Source organism: Balaenoptera ricei, chromosome 19 (genome assembly GCF_028023285.1).
Source record: "Balaenoptera ricei isolate mBalRic1 chromosome 19, mBalRic1.hap2, whole genome shotgun sequence".
NCBI lineage: Eukaryota > Metazoa > Chordata > Mammalia > Artiodactyla > Balaenopteridae > Balaenoptera > Balaenoptera ricei.
In genome coordinates, this window is record NC_082657.1 from 51,603,929 (window position 1) to 51,630,570 (window position 26,642).

The following is a 26,642-nucleotide window of genomic DNA, read 5'->3' on the forward strand; positions in this document are numbered from 1 at the left end:
GCCCGCATGCCACAACTACTGAAGCCTGCACGCCTAGAGCCCGTGCTCTGCAACAAGAGAAGCCACTGCAGTGAGAAGCCCACGGACCGAAAGTAGAGAAAGCCCAAGCACAGCAATGAAGACCCATCGCAGCCAAAAATAAATAAGCAAATAAATAAATTTATTTTTAAAAAGAAGTCTCTTATTTGTCAGTCAGGGTGCCTCAAACTCGGGCAGGCTTCGGTTATTAATGTAGAGGTGTTAACTGGAAGAAGTAAGGCATTACATCATTACCAGAGATTAGTGGGGCTAGTCAGAGGATAGCTCCCTCCCTCCCAGCAGAGGCCCAGCAACACTCCTCCGCACCCTGAGGAGCTGGCCACACCTCCACAGCGGCCTCATGTCACAGCTGTGGCCCAGGGCCCGGGGGTGAGCTCAGGATGCTGGGCAGAGTTTGAAAACAGGCAGCTCCATAACTTCCACTAGAAAGCTCAAGACATTGACTGTAATTCATTTTGGTGTCTTTAAATTTCAAGCTCATTTATCCAGGTCAGGAACCATTTTTGCATCTAACAAGTCAAGGCCTGCGGTAGCATCTTTCTAACATATGGCCTGTTTGTGTGCACCTGTGCAGCCTTGTGGGCAAGGAGAAGGCTGATCGGCAGGAATCACACCATCAGCTGTGCTGGGATGGGGCACGTGGCCTGGTACAGACCCCTCAGCTCCCCCAGCCACCCAACCTGCTTTTCAGAGAAAGGGGAGCTGGGGCGGGGCGGGTGGGGCATGTGGTAGTTCACCTATGTGAATCACTCACCTCCTGGAGAATGTCCCAAAAGCGGCTTGGAGGGATCATTCTGGAATGCCTGCTGGCCCAGAAAAGGAGGCAGAAAAAGCTCCTCGACACCCAGCAAGCTCATCACCATGGCAACCCTCCATCCCTGAACTGCCCATCCCTTGGCTCTCTCTCCCTAAGGAGACTGACAGAGGTGATGCAAATTTAAATGTGGGCTTGTCTTTCTTTCAAAAAAATTTATCTTGAAATATTACAGATAAATAGGGTAGAAAGGTATAATGAATAATATAAGAAATATCTGTGTTCCCAACTCCCAACTGAAGATATAAACCCACATCATTAAACGAAGCTCCTCTGTTATCTTTTATTGTATAACCTTCCCAATCCCATGAGAGGTAACCACTATGCTGAATTTAGTGTTTATCACCCATTTGTTTATATATATTTATATTGAATGAATATAGGAATATATATAATTATATAGTATATATATTATTCTGAGTCAAAGGACAGTATCTTTCTCATGTTTTAAAAATTTTATTGAGGTGAAATTCACATAACATAAAATTAACCATTTTAAAGTGTACAATTCAGTGGCATTTAGTGCATTCACAATGTTGGGCAACCATCACCTCTATGTTTGCATGCTTTTGAACTTGTATAACTGGGATTGTACGCTAGGTGTTTTGCATCAATGCTGCTTAAGAGGTTCATCTGTGCTGAGGCATGTAGCCCTGGCCCAGTCGTTTCACTGCGGTACTGTATTCCACTGTGTGGCTATTTCACAACTGGCCCCTTCTCCTGATGGGCACTGGGTGGTTTCCAGGTTTTTACTGTCACCGATGAGCCTGCCTCCTGTGCACATGCTGGTGCTTCTCTAGGATGTCAAGCCAAGAGCAGAGCTGCTGTGTCACAGGCTGAGCGCAGCTCCAGATTCATGAGATATCACCAAAGTGTTCTTCAAGGCGGTGCTAATTTATACTCACAGAAGCCTGGCTGTCTTGGGGAGCTGGGAGCCTTTAGTGTGAAATTTAATTAGAGTAACTTAACACCTGGATAATGTATTTCATTTAATAAAATGCTGTGAGGTAGGCAGAGCAGGGTTATTAAGCATTCTCAGAAACCTTTTGAAGACAAGGCATCTGAGACACAGAGGTAGGGACTCAACCCGGATGGCAGGGCTACAATCTAAGGTTAGAGGCAGGACGCCAAACCCACTGTCCGATGTTGACAGTGTTCTCCTCATGTCACATTTCTCCCTTCCCTCCCTGACACAGCCACCTTGTCCCTTACTTGAGCGTAGATCTGTCTACACCATCAGTTTTCTGAGGGTACAACAATGAAAGCTCACCGGCAGACCATGGAGAGGGGCCCTGGAAAGGAGAGTCTCTGTGGACTGGGCAATTCCAGGCTGCAGGGAACCAGGGTGGAATCTTCCAGACTTCCACAGCCCACTTTCCCTCTGTGGTCAACTTCGTGTGCACAAAGATTGTATCTGGTGGTCCTGTTGGATCTAAGTTGCCTTAAGAGGGCATGAAAAAAAAGCTGCAGAAAAAAAGAAAAGACTTTGCAGGAAAGCCTGAAGCAGGAACCCTGGGTACACCTGTGTGCCCAGGGAAGGAGGTGCAGTGGGATGGCATTTGGGATGCCTCAGACTCTCCAAGGTACTGTCACCTGGACACCAGCCCCTCCTCCCCTCACTCGCTGAAACCAGGCAGCATCCCAAAGAGGAGAGGGCGACACTGCCTACACCGTGTAGCACAGGAACTTGGTTCCGGGGCAGGGCTTAGGCCTCCCCACCGGCTTGTCTGCCCAGGGCCTGAGGGTGTCTAGGTGAGGCAGCACACTCTTCCCCAAAGAGAGGTTCAGATGCCGCCCCAGGGCACAGACGACTGGAAGCTGAAGCCAGCGTGCCCAAGCCGCTGGTGTACTTCTGACACAAGCTTCTGGCACCGGCGTGTGCCAGCTGCCACTCTTCTCAACTGGAAGCATCTCTTCATCTTTGGCTGCTCTGTCCCCTTGCACTCAAATCTTTCCTTTCCAACGTGAATCCTCCAACTAGGAGCTGGGATCCAGAGAGGCTGTTTCATCTTGCCTGCAGGGCCCTCCGCCTTCTGCCCTCTAGGCATAAGACACAGGTGTGATCGCTGGCCGTTTCACAGTCTGATCTCAGGCAAGTTTCCTCTTCTGGTCAGATAACTTGTGAGGAAGCACCAGGCACATGGCACCACTGCATCATTTATTGATGAAGCTAAGAGCTTCTGAATCCTTCCCCAGGAGTCCACCATCTTACACCAATTCCTATTTGTTTATTGGTTTTTTGGTAATTAAAAAAAAAAAAAAAAAAGAGTCATGGACTCTTACCCAACATGCCTGAGCAATTCCAGTTCTGGCTAAAGACTGATACCAAATACCAGAAGAAGACCGCACTCCAGAGAGCCACGCCGCACACACCTTCTCTGTCCTGCTGAGGCCAAGAGGCAGCACAGCACCTGGAGAGCCCTGTCACCTGGCCTTCCTGGTCCCGGCCTGGCTGCCAGCAGCACCATCACGCCACTCTTTTCTAGGGAGGTTTTCTGCATCCTTCTGCAGTGCCAGCTGCCAGCTGTCAGTTCTCATGAAATCGGGCCCTGGGCTCTTAGTCCAGTTCCCCTCCTCAGCTCCAATGGTGCACGGCTCCCTCAAGACTTAGTTCTTAATGCGGCCCTTCTCCCCTGGGGACCTCACGCAGAGTTCCTAATTAGAGGACTGCGTTCCTTGGGAAATAGGTGAACAGAACACATAGAGAAGGCTGTTTTTTATTCTTTGACCGTATGCTGTTTTAGGGCAGTTTTTTTTCAGTAACGGGAAGGTAACAGATGCTCTGGAAATCTGATGCGTTTATCTGGGACAAGAAGACAAAGACTGATGGCAAGAGCAAGGCCAGGAAACTCATCTCTCAGGGATTCTCTGGACTCCACAGACCAGCAGGAAGTATCCTTGGCTGCCCTCCTCAGTCATCCATGCCACGGACAAGGGAGGTGCACCGTGCCTGGCAAAGGGCTACTGAGCTGCCTCCCAGCGCTGACTCAGGCCCCCAATTCCTGCAAACATTTTCCTTGGCAATTCCCGACTCCTAGATTAAGAGATGTCACTTCCCTTGGGAGTCAGGCAGATTAGTTTTCACTAAGTGTGGACGTGAAGAGCTAGATAAAATATTATCCACCTGTTCTTAAAAACTATGGGCTATGGTTCAAAGAAGACTCTGACGGAAAAGATGATTCTCAATTGAAGATGCACACAGCTCAGTCAGCCCGACCACCCAGCCTGGCCTCAGTGAGTAATGAGGGTCATAACCTCACAGCCGTGCAGGGCTGACAATCAGGTCTTGGGTGCATGAGGTTCTGCCCACATATTAGAGGACTGGAGGGGGAGACCTATGCGTGCTCCCTGCACATGTCACTGGCTCATCTCGACCCTGTGAGGTTCTGGTATTACTCAGGCCCCTTACAGACCAGAAAATGAAGGTTCAGAAAGCTGAACTGTGCTCAAGGTCACAGAGCTGGTAGATGTCCAGGCAGGATTCTGAATTCCAGTCTTTGGAACCCTACCTACCCCCAAACCTGTCCGTGTTACTCAGGACATCCCCACCGCCCGCCCACAGGGGCAGGATGTGGTGTTTACTGCTTTATTAATATGAAGTTTGGAATTTAAATTTTCCTAAAGAGTTAAAAAAAAAAAAAAAAGTCCTTTGGAGTCTTCTTTGACAAACCAAAAATTAAAGAATTGCTGAGGTGAGAGCACACGTGAAGTTGACTTTGAGAACAGGAAAATGGCTGAAGGAAAAGAAAAATCCCTAATGCAGCAATCGTATATCCTTATTTTCAGCCTCACATTATACCAGCAAATAGGAATCCCATTCAGGAGAGAAAAGAGATCAGGAGAGAAGCAGGAGTGGAACTGAGAACAGAGCTGCCTGGGGACTTTGTGTTCCACCAACACTGGCGAGCCTCTTCAGAGAGAGCCCTACAGCCTCTGGGGGCTCACGTGCCTGCAGGCTGGTCACTCTCTCCACCACGGCGGCCAGGACAGGCCTGAGAGGTGCTGGCTTGGCCTGGTGGACTTCATAGCAGAACAAAGGAAAGGTGAGTGCTGTCATCTTCACCGGCCTCTCACAGGACCAACCTGTACTTTTTTATTTTTATTTTTTAAAAGACAAACTATTAAAAGTAAAATGAATGAAATCACATGAGATCAAGATACAAAGACAGAAATTCAATGTAGAAAAAAAGACCTTGCTGGGAAACAGTCAATGGAAAACACGGGAAACATTTCAAAGACGCACAAAAAGCTCACGTTGTAAACAGGATTAAGCTGCTGTAGGTTCCTCATCACATCAGGGTTTCATTTTGCTCAGCCTGAGATCTCGCTCGATTTCAAACTGCCTGTGATCCACTCGGTCTAGAAAAGCTTTCCGTTCAATGTACCTGGAAGAAAATGAAGATATCTGTCAGCAGATGCAGTAAAAGAAAATGCCTCCCCTGCACTGTCCTGTCCTGTCCCCCCACACCCCTCACCCCGGTGTGAAGGGGTCCACTTGGCCTGTGGGATCATCGGGTTACAGCAAACACAAACGGATGACCACAGGTGGTGCCCAGAGTGGACAACATGACTATTTCAGGAACATCCAGACCACTCCCATTTAGTCTAAACAAGGATGTTTCTGGTTCAAATGTGAGTGAAAAGAGAATGAAAAAGAGAAACCAACAACTTATCAAGGGGAAGTACATTAGAGGCTGAAGGCAAGAAAACGTTGCAATTTTGTAACCAGGTTTTAGGGAAAGAGCAGGGGCTCCCTCAAGCCCAGGTTCAGAGCCTGGCTTGGTTACACATTAGCGGACCATGCTGGTCAAGGAGCATCGTTTTTCTCAGCAGCAAAATAGTGACACCACATTTCCTGGCCTTGGCGGTGCGCTGAGTTGGTGGGGAGGGAAAGCTATGTTCCCTGCACATATGCATCAAAATTTGGGAAAAGGTGCCTCTGCAAATGGAAGAAACCCAGTAAGAACTACCTCCTGGGGCTGCAGGGAAGGTGAAGCGGGCTGAGGTGCGCAGAGCGCTCACCGTCGAAGGTATTTACCTGCCTGCAGCTCCTTCCTTCCCCTCACCCTTCCCACCTCTCCTTGTGTCCTCCACCCAGATGCAGCCAGGGTGCTTCTGCGAGGACGACAGAAGAGGCCTTTCCTTAAATTCCTCCAAGGGAACGAGGTCAAGCACCTCTGCCATCCACGGCTCACACACAGGGTCCCCTAAAAGCTGGTGGTTTGCGCCTCATCTTGGCCAGGCTCAGCAGACAAGGCTTCCGTCGGGCCCCCAGGCAGGGTGGGAAGGAAGCACAGGGCTGAAGCAGCAGGCACTGCGAGGAGCAGGCTGGCCGCTGAATGAGACACAGCTGCATTTTCGTGCACCTTCTGGCCATGAACTGTGCTGCCGCTTGCCTGGGGGAGGGGATCTCTGCTGCTAATTAATCTGTTGAGAGAGCAAAACTGCCACTGAAAATGGGAGGCAGAATTGAATCTCTGCACTAATCTTTCCTTTGTTGCACTGTGGAACATGTGCATCTGTCATTACAAGGTCATTACGTTTAGGGTGAGAACGTTACCAGGTTCAGGACCCTGTGTTCCTTTGCTGAGTTCAGGGCCTCGCTTGCCTGCCCACAGCACCCTGTGAGGAGCAACCCAGCCCGGCCCATCCGCTCTCCAGCCAGGCCTGCGGCCACTAACCCTACACCTCACTACGGACAGGGTGGCAGCTCTCAGCTTGAATCCCGACCCTGTGGCTTGCTGGCTGTGTCTCTGGGTAAGCCACGTAACCTTGCTAATTCTGTTTCCTAATTTGCCCCCCCCCCAAAAAAAAAGGTAATCATCCTTAATCATTCCTACTCTGAAGGGCTGTTGTGGGGATTAAATGAAATAGTGTACATGTTATGCCTAGCACAGAGCAGGTGCTCAATAAAATGGCAGAGCTGTCACCGTCATTTCGGGAAGCCAGCTTCTGTCAGGGCTTTGAGGACAATCAATCCAAGGGGAACAGTCAGCTCTTTTGACGCACGTTACCAGCAACTAGTAACTACCACCTGGTCTGGGATCAGGAACTCAGCTGTCGTGTCAAAATCGCCAAGGAGGGGACAGCATGGCTGGAAACACAAGGGCAGGGCCTGCTTTTAGGCTTGACATAAGCCCTCAAGGTCAGGTCATCAAATTTAGCAAGTGAAATACAGGATGCCTGGTTAAATTTCAATTTCAGATTCCCCGGCAGATGGGGAAGCCACAGACACTGTGGACCCCTTTTGATAAAGTGTGAAAGCAGGAGAGACCGCGGCCGGTAAGTAGACACATGACAGAACAAATTCATCTTCTGTCTACCACCAAGGGACCCATGACTCCCCAGTGGGGACTGTTAACCGAAGTCGACGGACTGGCTTTGTCACACTACAACCGCCACCCCTCCCCACCCCAGCCCACAGGCCCTGGGTGAGTATCACAATGGGGATCAGGGTTTTGACAGCGGTGTGCTTTAACTGCCTCTCTCGAAGTTCTCACAGAAGAAATGCGGGAGTCCTGGTTCAAGAAGACTTTAGGGCATGTTTCAAGAGAGCCATTACCCAGGGATACCTGAGAGAGCGGGCCTGGGGGCGGAAAGAAGAGGAAGTATGTGGCTTTGAGCATTTGTGGTCTTTCTTCTTGACTTTCCTTTAAAGAAGAGGAAGTGATACTTAAATTAAGATGCTCACTGAGCATGAATAATGCCTTGCAGGTTCCCGGAAGCAGTGCCGGTGCCGGGTCCAGCTGACCTTGAGACTATCGAGAGCGAAGCCAGGCTGGGTGCTAAACAAGCAGGTGCAGGCAGAGTTCAGGTTTAGGGAACGCCTCAGGCAGCAAAGAGGAGCACATATGCAGAATGCAATTCTCAAGGGCAACCCAGACAAAGGCCATCAAGGCAGGTTTGGCGACTTCATTCCCCCATTCACAGCATCTGCAGCTGCTAACAGGATCCTTTGATGGCTTTGGTTTGCGGCCAAGAGCTGACCAGGAACAACACTTCTACTCGACATCCTCCTCCCACCCTCAAGACAGAAAAGGCGCCAAGGATGAGGGTGGCTTTGACATTTACTATGTGTGTGACTGTGGGCAAGACACTTTATTTTTCTTTTCTGTAAAACAGGAAAAAAAATTACAACACCCCTCTGACAGTACAACCGTGAGAAGTACTTTGTAAACAATAAAACCAAAAATGGCTATGAGTGTTGTGCCGTTCTTGCCTCCCATTTCTGACCTGACTGTATCACTATAAAGCCTCAGAAACTGGGACAGCTGGAACAGGGACCAAGAGACCAAATGCCCCAGAAAGAGGAAGGGCTTGTGGGGAAGGCTGCCTCCTCCAAGGCGGCCTGAGTGGACGACCTATTTAAACTGAGCCTCAGAAAGTTTTCAGGCACCTTAAGCGGGTTGCAGTCCCAGAAGAGGACCACCAGCTGACACGCGCGCAAGGCTTCTTCTCTGGTCTGTGCCCAGCACTCCAGGGGACCCAGACTGATTCAGCCCAGTCTACTGGGAAGGGCAGAGGGGACCATCCCTTCCCACCACTACTGCCTTATGTGGCCCATTTAAGAGGCTGCAGCTCTTCACTGTCATTAATAAAATATGCTAATAGCACCAAAACCTAAGGGATTTTCTAAGCTTTCCCTTTCAGAACCAGGTTAGACACAATAGGCTCGGTCATCTTTTTGATCCTGCAACCCAAATTACTTTTCTGCCACCAATTTTCTTGAGATCTAGGCCAATGTGGAGGGAAGGAAAAATAGAAGAAGAGGACGAGAAGGGTAGAAAATGCTTCCAGAGAACATGTTGGTACCTACTTCTGGGAAACCAGGCTGCAAGTGAAAGGACGCCCATCCACCCCCACAAGAAGGCAGAGTTCTGTGGGGCAGGTGGGTGTGCTGATCCCCAAAAGCTCCGCCACAGTCTCATCCGCCCAAGAGAGGGTCCTGCCCACTGGTCAGGAAAAGAAAGAGCACAGGGAGGTGCAGGGAAATCCGAAGCAGGCACATAACGGAGGATGTTTCAGGGCTGCGCCATCACTATGCTGCCAGCAGAGCCAGCAGGCGTTCTGTGCAGCGTAAACCTGAGAAGGAAAGTGGACCAACACCGGAAAGCAACAGGCGGCGCAGGCCCTCGGAGGCTGGAATAAAGCTCTGTGATGGAAGTACTAAGAGGTGCACTTCTTTGCCCTGAGGAGTGCAAGTGAAAGAAGCAATCTGCTCAACATCACACAAGCCCTGTGCAAGAGGGTGACTCGCAAACACCTCGAGGGCCAAAGTGAAAGGGTGGTGATTTTAATTTTCTTGTCCACTGCTTTCCTCCCATCTCACCTCAAGATTGTGCTCGTTCTGAAAGAGTGACTCTTGGGGGTCATGGAGATAGATTCTTTGGAGAAAGAAAATTATTTTCTCTCTCCTTCACGCCTCTCCAAATCACAAACACACCTGGTCTCCAATCATCGAGCTCCATGACCTTCAATTTGATTGCCAGCAGCAGCCGAGACCAAGCCCGTATTCCTCTCATTTTCTCTGCATTGATCCCTCCCCCCAAACCTGCTGGCCTCTACCTCAGCAGTGTTGGAGAGACGCGCTGCTGATGGCGAACACTGCCAGGGAACCTAGTGCGATCGGTTATAGGAATAGAGGGAAGCAATGTTAAAGGCCCTGAGTGCTGACTGGTGACACTGATCCTGAAATGCTGGACTGTGCCCTGGAGTCCAGGGCTCAGAGGAAAAGCAGCGATTCTCTGCTGTGCAGCTGACCTCTTTGGTACAGGCATTTTAACCAACTTTGCTGTCTGAAAATGATGCCTAGGTGGAGATGTCATTCTGACTTGTCATGCCCTTCCTTTCTGGGTGGTTAATTCCAATCCTACTAGGTTCCAAAACAAAGCCATGGCTGCCTGACAGCTAGTGGGATGTGCATTTAGACAGTGCAATGGCTCAGCGCCTGCTCTGGGACAGGTGCTCTTCTAGCACCCCACTGGTGGCGGGGTGGTGAACCAGACCCTGCCTTCGGGGCTTACCATACATGAAACAAAACACGACAACGTGTATCAACTGACAATAAGTGTGATGAAGAAGGTCAAAGAGGGTGATGTGATGGAGGGTTCCTAAGGTGGGGCTACTCTGAGAGAGTGAAGAGTGGCATCTGAGTGACAATACAAGAGCCCACCGTGGAGGAGGATCTGGAGGAGCAGTGCGGAGGCTGGGCTGCCGTGAGCAGGGGCGAAGAGGGTCAGAGGTGGGCAGGGGACGGCTCAGGGAGGCCTGGAAACGCCAGGGTAAGGAGGTGAACACTCATTTTAAGTGCTACTTAAACAGCAGGGAAGAGAGGAAAAATGGTTTGTACTTTCAAAGAACCATTTTGGCTGTGATGTAGAGAAGAATGGAGGAAAGGTACAGATACAGAAGCAGGGAGCAGAGCAGATGCCTGTGGCTTGTACCGGACTGCAGGCAGCTGGGATGGACAGAAGGATGGACCAAAATACTTCATGACGGAATTGTCTACTGGACTTTCAGGACCGAGTGGAAAGAGGATGCTGCTAGGGCTTTCTTTCATCAGCTGGGTGGACGGTGATGGTGCCATTTTCTGAGAGGTCTGAGGAAGGAGTCTGCTTATGGAAAGAAAGCAAGCAGAGGTATCTCAAGCTATCTGAAAGTAGAGCGTCCCTATAACACCTCTCTTAGCTGAAATGGCGTGAAGCGAAGAAGCAATTGCCTTTTGGAGAAAACGAAAATCCTCTTCAGATTTCTTTCAGTTAGGGAGAAAATGTAGAGGTCTTTCGCAAAAGCAAAGTGGTGTAAAGCAAGCTTTTGAAAAGTGGGGGATATCTGTATTTGGTTTTGGATGTTAAGTTTGATGTAACGTCTTGGACATGCAAATGGAGATGTCAACTAAACAGCTGCTACGGGAGCCTGCAGCTCAGTGGGATGGTCAGGCAGGGGAGAGCTTTTTTGGGAGTCGTCAGCAGAAAATAGTACTTAAGCCATGGAATTAGCTTTCCTGGGGGAGAGAATATGAGGAACGACGGCTGCCCATCACTCAGCCCTGGGACTTCCCTACTTTAAAAGCCCAGAGAAGGAAGAGAGGCCAGCCTGGGAGACAGAGAGGAGATGCCCCCAAGCTGTGCTGGCCACAGTTGTGGGAAGTGTTCCTGAAGGCTTGGCAGGAATACACCAGGAAGGGATCTAGAGGAATAAAGCACCTAGCCTTCCAGTAAGGCCCTAAGCTTGGCGTGGTCAGTAATGGCAGACAGGAGAAAGAAGAGGGGGCGGAGAGCTGGGGTGGGGGGGAATCCTATCTATAAACATGCCAGACATTTCCCCTACTTATTTAATTCCCATTATAAACCTGGGAGTATACTGAAGAGTTTCTACTTCACAGATGAAGAAACTGGGGCTAGAGCACATGGCAGGCTGGTAGAAGAGCCAGGATTTGAATTCAATTGCACTTCAATTTATTGTAAAATATAACAAACACGCACACACACAGAGTATAAAATGGGCAAGGCAGATGAATCATTATATAGCAAGCCAAGAAGCAGAAGATGAGCACCCTGGAGAAGTCCAAGCTGTACTGGGAGAGCTTGCTTTATAATGATTCACAATTAGGCACAACTAGATGGTAATGTCAGAGGAACAGAAACTTGAAAGGGAAGTGGAAATGTGGGCAGGCTCACACCTGGCTGGGCTTGGGTGTTCGGTGTGGGTGTTGGGTGAAAGTTATGAACGTGCCTCCTGAAGGCTGGCAGCATTCGGCTCCTTGACCTGGTGACGGCCTAACTGTGAACTCGACATAAATAGACATATACTGTGTGCGTTCTTTTGTGGCTTGCTTCTTCACAAATTGACCTAACGGACACATTGTTTTTGCCCATTTTTGACCTTCATATAAATGGAATTAAAACAAATAAATATAATACATGGAACCATACTGCATGAACTTCTTTGTGTTATTATGTTACTGAAATTTACCCATGTTCATTCCAATCGGTAGAGTATCCCAGTGTGTGAACACATCACACTTTATTTGTCTATTACAAATAGACATCGGAATTGTTTCCAATTTGGGGATGTTATGAAAAGTACTGTTAATTGAGAAGCTACCTGTCAGTCTAACTGCCCCTCCTTTCAAAGAAATCTCTTTTTTCTGGCTGCTCTTAAGATTTTTCTCTTTGTCACTGGTTTCCTGCAACCTCACTCTGCAGTGTGGATTTCTATTTTATTTATCTTGGGATCTTTGAGTTTTGAAAAGTCTGTAAAGAGGTGTCTCTCATCTCGTCCCACACTGTCCTCCAGGAGGCTTAACTTCCCTCTTCCATATTTTTTGTCTTTTTGTCTCTCTGAACAATATTCTGGATGATTTCTTCTGGCTCTTTTCCAGTGCATGTATTTCTCTTTTCCGCTGGTCTAACTACTATTAAATCTATCCCTCTCATTTTTAATTATGGTTATTAAATTTTTCATTTCTAGAAATTTTGTTTGGGTCTTTTAGGCCACTATTTATAGTTTCTTCTTCTTGCAAATATTTTCAAGTTTGTCTACTTCTTTAAATACAGTAGGTATAATTGTATTAAAACCTGTCTCTGATATTTCCATTGTCTAAATTCCTTGCAGATCTGGTCCTGTGACTGCTGTTTCTCAAGGTGCTTTGCTTCTTTATGTGAATATTTTCAGACAGCAAAATTGCTTTTAAAAAATTGGACAGTAGGGCTTCCCTGGTGGCACAGTGGTTAAGAATCCGCCTGCTAATGCAGCCCTGGTCTGGGAAGATCCCACGTGCCGCGGAGCAACTAAGCCCGTGCGCCACAACTACTGAGCCTGTGTGCCACAACTACTGAAGCCCGCATGTTCTAGGGCCCGCGTGCTGCAACTACTGAGCCCACATACTGCAACTACTGAAGCCCATGTGCCTAGAGCCCGTGCTCCGCAACAAGAGAAGCCACCGCAATGAGAAGACCGCGCACCACAATGAAGAGTAGCCCCCGCTCGTCGCAACTAGAGAAGGCCTGCGCGCAGCAACGAAGACCCAACGCAGCCATAAATAAATAAATAAATAAAATTTAAAAATTGGACAATAATAATCCAATATTGACCATTGTAGCTTCAAATTCTAGTAAAGCTTTACAAGGGGAAAGATGGGATAGCACTTACTGAAGTAGAATTACTATCAAAACACAAAAAGCACAACATAATCTTTCAACCTCAATTCCATCTTATTTTAATCAGGACTGTATTACAGGAATATTTTTTATCACTATCCATGATCTGGATTCTTCTATAGGAGAACAATTTAAATATGGCATCTGTAAAAAATGTCACAGTCTCATAATAAATATGGTAGAGGCCAATCATTACTCATAAGTAGCTTTTTTGACATGTTATCAAATAGGACCTTTCCCCCTTAGTTTCAGCAGAGATCACTTTTGTTCCATGGTAATACTTCTTGGGATTCTCCACATATTCCCTCAGAGCAGACTCTCCCCAGGTGGCCTTTGCTCTCGTTGGCATCTGTGTAAGAGAATTTGGGGGCCTGACCAAACAGACCTTTCAGGTTTGGCTTGTGCTTCCCACCCTCTGACACTGTGGCACTGGGCACACTTCTCAGTAGAAATCTTCTTGCCCTTCTCGACAGTCCCTGTTTTGAAGTCAGCTCTCTAAGTTACATACGTGCTGGATAGGCTCACCCAGCAGCTGACTGTCTTGCTCTCATTTCTAGAATTTAGTTGCTGTGGTCTAGTGAGTCTCAATCCAGGCTGTGCACGAGAAGCACCTGAGGAGTGATTTAAAGATACAGGTATCTGTGACTCTTTTTTTAAAAATTGAGGTATAGTTGCTGTACAATATTATATCAGTTTCAGGTGTACAACGTAGTAATTCGTAATTTTTTTTTTTTTTTTGGCCCAGCCGCACAGCTTGTGGGATCTTAGTTCCCTGACCAAGAAGTGAACCCATGCCCCCTGCAATGGAAGTGCGGAGTTCCTAACCACTGGACCGCCAGAGAATTCCCAAGTAATTCACAATTTTTAAAGGTTATACTCCATAGTTATAAAATACTGGCTATATTCCCATATAGCTTATTTGTTTTATACATAGTAGTTTGTACCTCTTAATCCCCTACCCCTATCTTGCCCCTTCTCCTTTCCTTCTCCCCATTGGTAACCACTAAGTTTGTTCTCTATATCTGTAAGTTCTTTTTTGTTTTATTCACTCGTTTGTTGTATTTTTTAGATTCCACATGTAAGTGATATCATATAGTATTTGTCTTTCTCTGACTTATTTCACTAAGCATATACCCTCCAAGTCCATCCATGTTGTTGCAAACGGCAAAATTTCATTCTTTTTTATGGCTGAGTAATATTCCATTGTGTGTGTGTGTGTGTGTGTGTGTGTGTGTGTGTGTACACATATACACACTACACAGATATCTGTGACTCGATTCAGCGGTGCACAGGGGTGCCCTTGTCATGTAACTCTGAAAAAACCCCCAGAAGATTCTCATGCTTAGCCAAGGTAAGAACCAGAGCAATAGTTCCTTCCCTGGACTAGGGGTTGGGCCCTTTTATCTGCCAGGAGCTAGGAAAGGCAGTGAGTGGAGGTATGGGATGGGCACGAGAGAGGGCAGGTGAGAAGAGCCAAAGGCAGAGCACAGAAGTCATCAGATCTGCACTGGAAAAATACAATCAGATCCGTGGAATCATCTGGCCAGGCGGAAAAGGCTCAGAGACAGAGGGAAAAGCAAAGAGCTTAAAAGTTGTATGCTATTAGTTGTTCCCTAACCCAGTTATGTGATTTTCCATTGCCTGAAAAGTCCTCATTGGGCAGATGTCCTTTTTAATCTTGTTTGCTCTTCCAGCCTACATTTTCTTATCTCTCCCTTATCGTCAACAGCACCACTCCTTACTTTTATAAGACCTCTATTAACAGAACGAACACTGTCTAACCCATATAATCAATCCTCAGAGAAGCAGTAAAGTGTGGCACACACTGGCAGTTCCTCTGCTGCCTGAGATCACCAGGCAAACATGGAGAAGCGGCGGGGCTGAGTTACTAGAGCTGAGTCAGAGTGGGGAGGTTCAGGGCATGCATCAGAGGCCTTCTGCAGGTAACACTGACTCCTGCTTGTGCTTTCTTGTGGGCCCTTCCCCAGATGGCTACGGTACTTCTACCTCTGTCCTGTGGCAAACCATCTTTGACAGATGGACTTAGAAGTCTGGTAGTTAAACAAGCTCATAAAGTCATTAAAGACATTTTTTTTTTAATATACTGATCAGCTTCTACGTTCATTCAAATACTCGTGAAACCTAATCTAGAAAAATGACCCCCCAAACAAATCCCTCACCTGTCTTTATTATAATTTAGCTTATAAATAACCTGAATGACTACCACTTAATACACACCTTTAAGTGACAGTGACAGGCGCTCTGCAAAGGGCTTTTGTGGACAGGGCTTTATGCCTTTCTTATTGCGCTCCACTTTAGTGCACTTTGCAGATACTGTGTTTTTTAACAAATTGAAGGACTGTGGCAATCTTGTGTTGTCAGATGATTGTCAGCATTTTTTAGCAATAAAGTATTTTTTAATTAAGGCTTGTACATTGTGTTTTAGATATAATGCTTGCATCCTTAATAGACTACAGTATTGTATAAACATAACTTTTATATGCACTGGGAAACCAAGAAATTCGCATGACTCACTTTACTGCGATATTTGCTTCATTGCGGTGGTCTGGAACAGAACCCGCAATATCTCTGAGGTCTGCCTGTGCTATATACATATATGCATGATACATATATCACATGTTTTGTCTCACGAGAGCCTCACAACCACCCTAAGGGTGGTATTATTATCTCAGTTTTACTGGTGAAGGAGCTGAGCCTCAGGGATGCACGGCGACTGCAGGGAGAGCCCCTGCTGGAGAGGGGCAGGCATGGGGAGCAGCAGGGCTGTCTGATGCGCCACGCACACTTCCTTTCACTGTTAGGGGCGGGGAGTGTGGACCTTGAGCCATGGACCCACTTCTGTAGTAACTTTGTTCTTGGCTCCTTCTCAGGTTCCTAAGTACTCAATGAACACCATTTCTCTCAGGACATTCCTGTACACAGTTTATGGACATCCTCTTTGTATTCCAAAGTGAAGAGGAAGAGGGTGCACGTGATGGCCCGGATGCTGTCTGAGGGCTGGTGTGTCACATAGGTTGAAGCCAAAGGTGAAGCCCCACCCCGGGCCATAATGACACGGACAAAAAAAATCCCACAATACCCGACAACATCTAGGCGCCCTGTTGACTCTGCGTTTGATGCACTGAGCTTGTCTGACTTCTCAGAAGGCCAAATAATTCAGATGAGGCCGAGGCTGATACGGTGAGCCAGATCTGACCACATGAACAAACGAGGTGACTTACAGTTCATGGGAGCTGCAATTCAGCAAATTCAGCTTGGCAGACGTGCCTCTCCCCGAGAGAAGTGCTGCTCACGTGCCCTCCCACCCCAATGTTTTCCTCACCGACAGGACCTGCCCACATTAGAACAGAGCTTCAACAACACACCAAAGAACTCATGTTTTCTGTTTTACCATGAAAAGCTCCTGCCTACTTAAATTGGGTAGCGCGTGTGCAATGAACGATCGCAGGGTTCTGAGGATTTTGAGAGAGTAGAAGGCACTACTTCTTACCCCTCCTTCCCTCGGTTGTGGGTGGCTAGTTCTTCGCCAATGCCCTCCTCCTCCTTGAAGCTCTCCCAGTCCAGCTTGGACTTCTCTAGCGTGCTCATCTTCTGCTTCTTGGCTCCTAGTTTCCCCAAAAGGCTGCTCATGCCACTTGATCTTTTTAACCTAGGGAAAGCAAAAACATGAAACATGTAGCAGGTAAAAACTCTAACCTCTTGATTAATGGTTTTTCTGATTGGCACGGGCCTCCCTAGATTCAAGCTATTTATCTTAATGGGAGCCATGTTTGCATCCAGGGTACTTCCTGTCTGGTGTGGGGAGCACAGTAAGGAGACCAGAATTCTAATGCACTTTTCCTGCTCAATACCTCTGACCACTCTAACGACCTGGGGATAGGAAATCCTGAAGACCTCTGTCTGCTCTGTATGACAGACAGGTCTCTGCTCGCAAGGAGGGAGAAGTGCAGCATGATTCAGACATGGTTTTACAATCACATGCCTTGTTTCATAGTCCAGCTCGAACCATGTGACTTTAGGCTAGGTATTTAACTACATCTGCCTTGGTTTCCTAATCTACAAAGCGAATGCTTACTCACAGGGCTGTAGTGTATCCTCTATATAAAGTGCTTAAAACAGCAGCTGGCACAGAGCAAAGGTGCAATAAATGTTATCCATCCTGAATCACTGTCATCATCTGTGCGCTAAAGCCCCAGGGAATCCTTTCAAGAGAAAGAGAACCAGATCCCAACACTGATGAGCAAGAGTTACAGTATCTTAAAAAGACTCTAAGATCAGTTTCCTTTCAACTCCTGTGAGTCAGGACCCTGGTTTTTCCCAGGAGGTGGAGAACATTCCTCATCCTGAAAGCAGGGAATGTACAGCCTGTGCTCTACTTGCTGGTTATGCTGTCGTGGACGGTGGGAGAAACCCCATATGCCCAAGTTCAAGTCCTGGCAGGTCAAATGTTTCCAGTCAATGTTAAATGTATGAGATAAAATAAGCAAGACAGAATGCAGCTAGTAAGAAGGTGGTACTAGGGGAAGGAAGTATGGAAGGAACATGGCTTTTGGTCTCTTTAGAAAGTAAAACAAGTTATATACCAGCATACAGGAAACTAGAAGTCATTTTCTGCTTTACTGGGATATGCAAGAGGGTTAAAACATTTAAAAACTCTCTGAGCTAATATCACAAGGCCTACTGATAACATCAACAATAATACCTCTCACTTGCCTAGAAGGCTAATTATCCAAGTGTTTCATAGCCATTTCTCATCTTACTCTCCCTAGTGCCCGTGAAAGAGGACCACTGAGTCTCAGAGTTGGAGGAGGAACTTCAAGATGATCTTGTGTCTCACCAACCATTCTGAAATCCCACCTTCCTGCAGCACAGTGCCAGTGAGGGATGGCTCACTACCTCTGCCCTGGAATGAGCCGACAGGCGTGTCCACACTGAACACGAGACTCTTGGGGCTGAACAATGACCCTCCACACTCTCATTAGCTTCCCTGCTGCGGTCATACCCTGCTACAGGCTGTCAGCTTAAGATCAACTCAGACGAGGCTGGGCAGGCGTCACTGTCCTCATTTCGAGCTGGACAAATAAAGTGCAGAGAGGTCAAATGATACAACAAAGGTCAAACCAATAGAAGATGCAGATCCAGGGCAAAACAAGGCTTTTCTGACCCTCAGTGTGGTGCACTGTGCTGTCTCACTTCTAACGTGAGAATTTACTTGAGAGATTTTCTGACAGCTATTTTATTCCCAATTTGCTTAAGGATTTTCCAAAGAGCTCTGTATGAGCTTTCGATTCATATCTTCTAATTCTTTTCCGGATAACAGTCCCTACGACAATCTCTCCATCAACACACACAGACTATATTTTACCAGGAACAGAGCATAAGTGGGGAGGCAGAAACTTAATATGGCTCAAATCCTTCCCCTTCTCACCTGCTTCACTGCCACTGTCTTGGTTCTCATTTTTATATTCTCACCTGGATGATTAAGCAGGCTCTTCACTTGTCTCCCTGACTTTTGTCTTGTCCCACCATCACTCACCTGCTCCATCCTGGCATCTATCCTACACACTGTCTTCACAGTGAATTTTTGAAAATATGAAGCTTATCACGTCTTTCTGGTTAATGTCTCCTCCTTGACCCCTAATTACTCTTACAACAAAGTCTAAACTCCTTCACTCGCAGAGTTCTTCCTGACCTTCTCTCGCCACATCTCCCCTTGCAACCTACACTCCAGCCACAACTGCAGTTCACCTCTCCCTGTCCCCCTCCCATTCATCTGGTCTTGCCTTAGCTTAGAAACCGCTTCCTGCAGGAGGCTTTCCCAGACCCTTCCCCCAATCTCTGAACTAGATACCTCCTGCTGGTGTTTCTACCGCACCCCTGTTCTTTTCCCATTACAGCACTGCTCCTCTCCGTAACAGGTGCTTGAGGGCTCTACGTTCAGTTGCTGCCGCACTGGTCAGCTCTGAGGAAGCTCAGAGCCACTGCGGACAACATCTCACCAAAACCACACACCTGGAGGTTTTCCATTTCTGGCCGCGGGGTGTCCTTTGACCCTGCCTACATGCCAGAAGCACTTGGTGGAGTGGCTGTGGCGGACAGGAGCTGGTGGCTAAATGGCCCAATCTCTTGTCCTCACATAGGCAGTCCTGGGAGGTACACTGAATGCTTCTCAGAAGTCCTGACGGCTCGTGGCCTTGGAAATGAATGCACTCTTCTATTGGCTTTTCTGCCTTCCCTGCCTCACTTTTCCCACCCCCTCACCTCTTGCTTCTTGGGACACCTCCCCAAATAAACCACCTGCACTCAAAGCCTTACCTAAGGTTCTGCTTTGGGGGAATCTAACAAAGATGTTGAGGAGAAACATGACTTTCCCTTTGCAGGCTCTATATCGTGTGGATACTTAAGTTCTCGGTCTCCAAATCTCTCTCTAGCACATGGATATAGTTCTGTAAACAGTGGACACTCGATAAACTCAACAATGTCACCTGGATCACAGAACCAATTAGTGGGAGAGAATCAGATTTTTGTAGAATAAAGGTGTTCAGAACACTTCTAAATTGGGAAATTCTAAGGGGAGGAATTTCCACTTATATTTGCCCATCAGCTCTCTGCAACCCAGGGTTCCCCATCTTATCTGGGCAGCACCACGGCTCTCTGTACACCACCTCTCCCCTACAGCCTACAGCTCTGACAGTATTACCAGAATATACCATCTTTTCAACAAGTCACTTTGAGAAGTCTATGGTAAAATGATTTTTGCCGCATAGCAGTGAAAAAAGTTCTAGAAAAATAAAAAAGTCATAATCCCCCTTTAAATGAATATCAGCAAAATGTCACCTGTGCTATTATGCTTTAGGAGAAAGCTTCTATGTCTGCTTGCATTGGATCATAAACATGGTGTATGATTTCCTACTTTGATGGCCTCAAAAGCAAAATTACCCATCTTGTATTTGAGGCTAAATCAAGTGAACGACACATTTATAGTAGCAGCCAAAACATGCGGAGGCTCGTCATCACTGAGAGACCAGCACCTGGTTCCTGGAGCCTGGAATGTGGGGTCTCACACTCACTCCCCACCTTGAAATGGGGCTTTAGTGGCATACTCCTGGCATCATTCCATTGCAATTTTCAGGAAGGCAGATTTACCCTGACCTTGGACCCATCTCTGCTGTTAAAGTTCATCAATCAGGCTTTCGGGAAAGCTGAGGCAGGCAGGAAAGAGTCAGATTCTGGGCAGTGGCTGCTGGCTGTCTCTATTCTGCTGTGAAGGAAACTGCAGAGAGTGCCTCAGCCTATGGCTCCCCGTCTCAGAAGTGCAGCTAGGCCAGGAGGGAGCAACTCAGCACTGCCAGGAGGGAGGCATCCCACAGGCATTTAGCAGGTGTGTACACTGGAAAACCGGGGAAAGGGGAAGGTCCGAATTCCCCTGGAGACCTCTGTGCTGTCAGCAGGAACCAGTGCAGTTTCAGGCATCAGAGCAACAGCAACACTGACTTCTCTTTGTTCTGGATCCTAAGCCATAATGGCAAGGGACTACCAGGAAGTCGGCTTTGACAGCCCAACCCCTCCCCCAGCCGCAGATTTTCCAGTCTTGGTTCTAAAGTGGGATGAGCTGTGTCATAGAAACCACATTCAGGAGAACCTTCACCCACCTGTTAGAGGTCACAGTTCACAGGAAGGCACCCTGCACGTGTTCCCTCACAGACTGCATCCAGAACGTTATACTCAGGCATGTCCAGACTACTGCTGCCAAGATGTTTTCAATGTAACGATGGCATTTCAACCGCCTCCTCCTACTCTGACCTTACTACCGCAAGTTCGTGTGAGGGCTAATCCTGTCTGAGGAGCACGGCCTTCACTCTGAGCAGCTGGCTTCCGTGCCATCAGAGGGTATGGCTGAGTGCACAACACACTTGTGAAAGAGCCTCTTACTAAGCTTTTTTTCTTGTGCTTTCTGTCCTGTTCTCCATCAATCAGCAATTATCCCAATTCCCTTCCCACCGTACCAAGCCCGATGACGTGTCCCAACACCAGACACCAACCGAGACCTCACAAAAAAATATTCAGAATCTCAGAAAAGTAAAAGGGACAAAAAGGGCAAAATGACCATTGTCTGGTTCCTTTCTGAATTCAAAGTTTACAATGATAATTTGCTAGAAATTATGCTGCCTTTTAGCCCCCAGAATGTAAGTTTAACAAAATGCAACTAAATGATAAACTCCATCCTGTTGAGTCTATTATAAAGATATTAAAGTAACATGTTTTCTTTGCTCCAGTCCCATGAGCATGGACACAGATTCACCCAAATGACTTGTTTCGTAGCAAAAGCACTGCTTTATCTGGCCATGCTCAGTGATGCTCTGGGTCCTGCTGTTTATTTATGAGAGGTGCTGGAAAGGAGCTGGGAAAATAACTTCTTAAACACAAACAGAAAGGATGACAGGACACAACAACTGGTTGTGAAGAAAAGGTGGGAACATCTTTCCCATAATCTTTAAAATCAGCCCCAGACACCCAGCTGTCTCACAGAATAGAATTTGAGGTTTGGGAATGAATTTAGAGTCATTCGTTCATTGGACTCATCTAACAGAGATTAATCAGAAATTACTGTACACCAGACAATGTGCTTGGAACTGGGGATACAAAAATATATAAAGCATAATCTTTGGCTTCAAGGAGAAAATCTAGTAGAGGAGATCATCATCCAAAAAAACTGTGACCAAATACTATTAGGACACAAAACAGGGAGCAGCTGAGAGGCTGTTTAATGCAACCTCTTTATTTTAGAGATGAGTTAACTAAAATCTAAGAAGGTTAAGAAATCTGCCCAAGTTCACCGTGGGAGACTTGGATCTAGTACTCAGTGCTTCTGACACCCGGCCTGTCTTCTCCATCTTGCTGATACTAGAGTTGAGGACAGATAACCTTTGGAGATCCCTTCCACACACCAATTTCACTGCTGATTTTGGGGTTGGGGAGGATATTCTTATTTTCCCTGTTGTCCTGGAGCTTACTGTACACAGGGCCCATGTCTTACTCATTCTTGGCTCACCCAGCATAGTACAAAGCCTTGCCATGGTATGTGACCACTACATGTCTAATATGATTCGATAATGGACTTATCCAAGTGAATCTTCTCTTATAACAGAAGGATTTAACACTGCACTTGAACCAACAGGAAAGAAAAGGAAACGCCAAAATTGGACCAGCAAGGATAGGGTCAACACATGTGCACGGAAGCACTACTGACCTTTACTTAGAACTTCAACATACAGCTCAAGTCTACGCGTTCTCTCTCACAACCTGCTTAACCACTAACATGCAAATTATTTGGAACAAAGATTCTTTGGCAGAGATATGCAGTTTCCTTAGTATTTGTCATCTGTTTACAAGGCAGGAGTGGACTTATTTGTAGCTTAGCCATGGACTATTTTCCAGAGCCACACAAGGGTCTGGAACTGGCATGGTACTTCCTGAGAAATGGGAAGAAAGTTTATGATGAAATTCTTCAGTGAGAGCTGTCTGATTGAAACAACTATTTTCTTTCAGATCGTCTTTGGATTAAGCTGAAATCCCGAAGAATGAAATGTAAAGCCCTAGTCCCTGGGCCAATTTCACTCCCCACCTGTGTAAGTCTCTAAGCAATCTCCGCAAAGCCTAAGGCAAGATGACTCAAGGAAATGGACTGGAAGCCAGTGGTACATTAGGAAAAGAGCTTAAATCCCATTCGCTTCCCAGCATTGTACTGACAGTATTCTATGGGACATCGGGACTCAGCAAAGTGGAAAACCAGAAATATTGACATTGATACACTGCCAGCCAAAAAAAAAAAAGGCATCTATCAGCAAAAGGTGAAATAAAAGCTGGCAAATAGCAGCAGCTTCAGTTTTTGTACAAATAGAAAACGATCTGCTACTCAGTTTTATTGATCTTATGCCAATCCAAGAGTAAAGGGAGGGACTTCCCTGGTGGCGCAGTGGTTAAGAATCCGTCTGCCAATGCAGGGGACACAGGTTCGCGCCCTGGTCCGGGAAGATCCCACATGCCGCAGAGCAACTAAGCCCGTGTGCCACAAGTACTGAGCCTGCGCTCTAGAGCCCGCATGCCACAACTACTGAAGCCCGCATGTCTAGAACCTGTGCTCCACAACAAGAGAAGCCACCGTAATGAGAAGCCCGCGCACCGCAATGAGTAGCCCCCACTCACTGCAACTAGAGAAAGCGCACGTGCAGCAACAAAGACCCAACGCAGCCAAATATAAATAAACAAATAAGTAAATAAATTTAAAAAAATAAAGGGAACGTAAGTTTGTCTGATTTGATTTCCGCTGCTCTGCATCTTTATAGCATGCCTATGAAACATACCTGATGATTCTGGTTGCAAAAGCCCTGAATTCTAAGCTTCTAAAACATTGTATTATAGAAAGCCCTTTTCAACTCTTCCTTTCCTACCTGTTAAGCACAGAGGTCTATTTTGCCTGCTTTGGCCTTTGAGCTGCTGCTGGGAGGACTATTCTAGCTGACTTGGTTCTATTTAAATGGACAGCTCTTCCTATAGAAGACACTCATTCACAGTCAGTTCTCCCCAGAGCAGTAGGGGTCCTCTAACTGCACAGTTTCTGGTCTCTCTTGCGATAAAGGTCATTTATTTTTGAGACAAGTAACTTGGGGTTAGGGACTCTCAAGTGACACTGAAATGGACTTTTTCTCTGAGACAAGCTAACTGATCTGCTGGGCAGTAGTTTATTTGCATCATATGCCAAGAGAAAGTTAATGCCCCTCTTTGTGAAGAACAGTCCTCCACTGGTCTATTGTTCTGCTGAAACCAGCTCAGTGGGCTTGCGCCCCTTGCCACAGAAGGCAATTGTTTTGTTTTTATTGTTGTTTGTTTTTATTAATCTGCCTAGTTCAGACCTTTCAGAGAGGGTCAAATTTAGACAAGCATTAGGAAAGAATGGGTCCTTTCCCACACCATTCCTTGGTGCACGTGAGGCCTCTGCAATGCTTGGTTCACACACTTAACGCAGAGAAAAATGCTGTATGAAGATGCAAAAGGGCTTGCGTTGCCAGGTGGGTGGGTGAGCTTTAGGGTATGCGAGCATCCCGTGCACTCCTGCTTCTGCGGTATGGAACGTGATGGCACAAGAACACCTGTGTGGTCTACTGAGAAACTTCCCTCAACTTTCCAGTTTGAAAAATGTCAAACTGACAGAAAAGTTGAAAGCAGAGAACGACTATTACCTAAGCACTCTTCACTTAGATTCACCAATTATTAACATTTTGCCACATTTGCTTATCTTTTTTGGGGGTGTGTGATTCATGCTCCTTCACCTCTAAATACTTTGTGTGTGTCTCCTAAGGACATTCTTCTACATAAACAACACCTTATACTATACCCAAGAAATCTCACATTGATAGAATGGTGTAATCTAACTTAAAAGTTCATATTCACATTTCCCTCAATGCCTCCCCAACGGCCTTCACATTTGTTCTCCATTGCCTCCTATCAGGCACCACATCTGGGGTTCCCTTAGCCTCCTTTAATCTAGAACAGTCTTCTGTCTTTTGTTTTGTTTGTTTTCTGGTCTTTGATAGTCTTTTGAGTCTAGGTTGGTTGTTTTACAGAATATTGCTCGTTTAGGATTTGTCTCTTTCCTATGCCAAATATGCCATGTAGATGAGGTAGGGTACTTCTTACTGCACCATCACATAGTAATGGACACATAGTGTCAGGTCAGCCCAGGACTCATGATGCTAAGTGTGGTCCCTTGGGTAATGTGGTGACTGCCAGAGCTCTCATTTGTAAAGGTACACTCTCTTTTCTGTGATTAATTTGTAATTAATGTGTAATATGTAGAATAATACCTTCAGGAAGTTCTGACTGCTTATTTCATACCTCACCTATAATGCCTTGGCCATGTCTAAGGACAGACTGGGGTGAATGAATAGTGAAGGACCCTATTTGAAGGATAAATATGCAGAAAATCCCAAAGGGATCATAAAGCTCTGGCTGTAAGAAAGTCTCTAAAAAGGGAAAAAGCAGTAACTGGAGAAAGGCCAATGGTTATGAGATCATCAGCAGAGTCCTAGACTAGATCTGCCAATGGTGAGCACAGAGGTCTCTGGCCAACACGGAAGCATTCACCTCGATACCTGGACACTCTTCTCAAGGGCTGGACGCCCGGTGTGCGTAGGGTTAAGTGACACGAAGTCAGTGGCAAAGCAAAACCCTCTGGCCCACCCACCAGACCTCTAGGAAATGATACTTCTCAATTTCCCTTCTCCTTTGTCCCACTCCCCTGTGGTTGCATCTCATTCCCTGGGAAAGAGATAATGCCACATCCCTTCCTGCCTCTGCTCCAGCAATTTCCTTCCTCACACCATTCCCATGGTGGGGCCTCAGGGCAAAGTAGGGAAGGGCCTCCACCATTTCACAGCAGTTGGGGAGTGAAGGAGGCCTGGGGGCTCTCCAAGGAGGAAATGTTTAGTTTATTGGGAATGAGGGTTATGCCTGGGGAGGGAAGGGACACTTTCCCCTTGAGGTGCAAACTGCTGTTGCTTTAATTTGTATGATCAGGCAGAGTTGGGGAGAATAATGTACTGACCAACACAAAGAGGCCATTTACATTTCTGAGACAGAATTTTAAAGGAATTATTAAATACAGCTTCTAACAAAGCCCATAATGACATTTTTCTTTATGCAGAACCCTGGGAGCTCAACTGAGGAAGGCACAGCTTGTTTTTCCTGATACTGCTTCCATATGGGCTCCAGCCAATCACAGCCACAGAGGCAAAGGAGAGATGAGGCAGAATCAGGATCTGGCGGCTAACACATCAAGGCCCTTCCGAAGGAGAGCTCTGTTGGTTTCGTCCTGTGACTACGCCAGGCCAGGGCGGCTTTGCGGACTACCTGCCTGGTCTGAGGGCAGGAGCCACACTCACCCTGATCGATCTCATCAGGAAAAGAGCACATCTGTCAGAGACACAAGCCAACATGAGAAGCAAAGCACAGAAGATAAATGTGCTCCGACTGGGTTGTTTTGGCTAATTGCTGATTCAGGAGTTGGCATGTTTTCTCAAACCTCATTCTGTTGTTTGACTCCCGGCTTGCTTTTTCTCAGGCAGGTCTCCATCTCCTCATGAAAATGTCTGAGGATGTCAACATAAAACACATTTTTAAATTCTTGGCCACCTCCCAGGCTGAGATCAGGTCGAAGTTTCAGGATGTGGGGGCTGTCCTCAGTCAGACCAGACAGACCTCACTGAAAACGAGTCCTGCCTGCGCTCCTTTCTAGAAATGGGTAGGCACATTAACCACAAGGCTTTGAACGCATAGGAGTTAGCTAGCACACATTTTGCAAAATTACTCACCTCCATGCCTCAACTTCTTACCACTACTAAATAAGCACGCAGTGATTCCCAACACCTCACAGTTCTGCCTGGGGGGGCGGGGGTGTGTGTGGGTGCGTGTGTGCGTGCGTTTGCACTTTATGGTCCTTTCATTAGATGGGGCTGAATAGTAAGAAAGGTCATTTCCAGCGCGTGACACTCCTGCTGGGGCCCTGACTCCAAATCCCTCTCAGGGCGGCATCTGCACTGCCAGTCGCT

At 46.9% G+C, this 26,642-nt stretch overlaps 1 protein-coding gene across 4 annotated transcripts in view; it reads right to left on the minus strand.

Annotated features, from left to right (window-relative positions):
* Positions 1 to 1,289: 1,289 nt before the first annotated feature.
* CFDP1 (craniofacial development protein 1) overlaps positions 1,290 to 26,642 on the minus strand; it is a 137,671-nt gene continuing 112,318 nt past the window's right edge. Inside the window, exons 6-7 of one of the 4 annotated variants that reach the window (XM_059904643.1) lie at positions 16,526 to 16,684; positions 1,290 to 5,238 (exon numbers count right to left, since the gene is read on the minus strand). In XM_059904643.1, coding sequence (XP_059760626.1) covers positions 5,148 to 5,238; positions 16,526 to 16,684 — 250 coding nt within the window. In that variant the 3' untranslated portion in view covers positions 1,290 to 5,147. Of the gene's footprint in view, positions 5,239 to 16,525; positions 16,685 to 26,642 lie in introns of those variants that run through there. The other 3 variants (XM_059904644.1, XR_009499027.1, XR_009499026.1) reach the window with 3 other exon arrangements.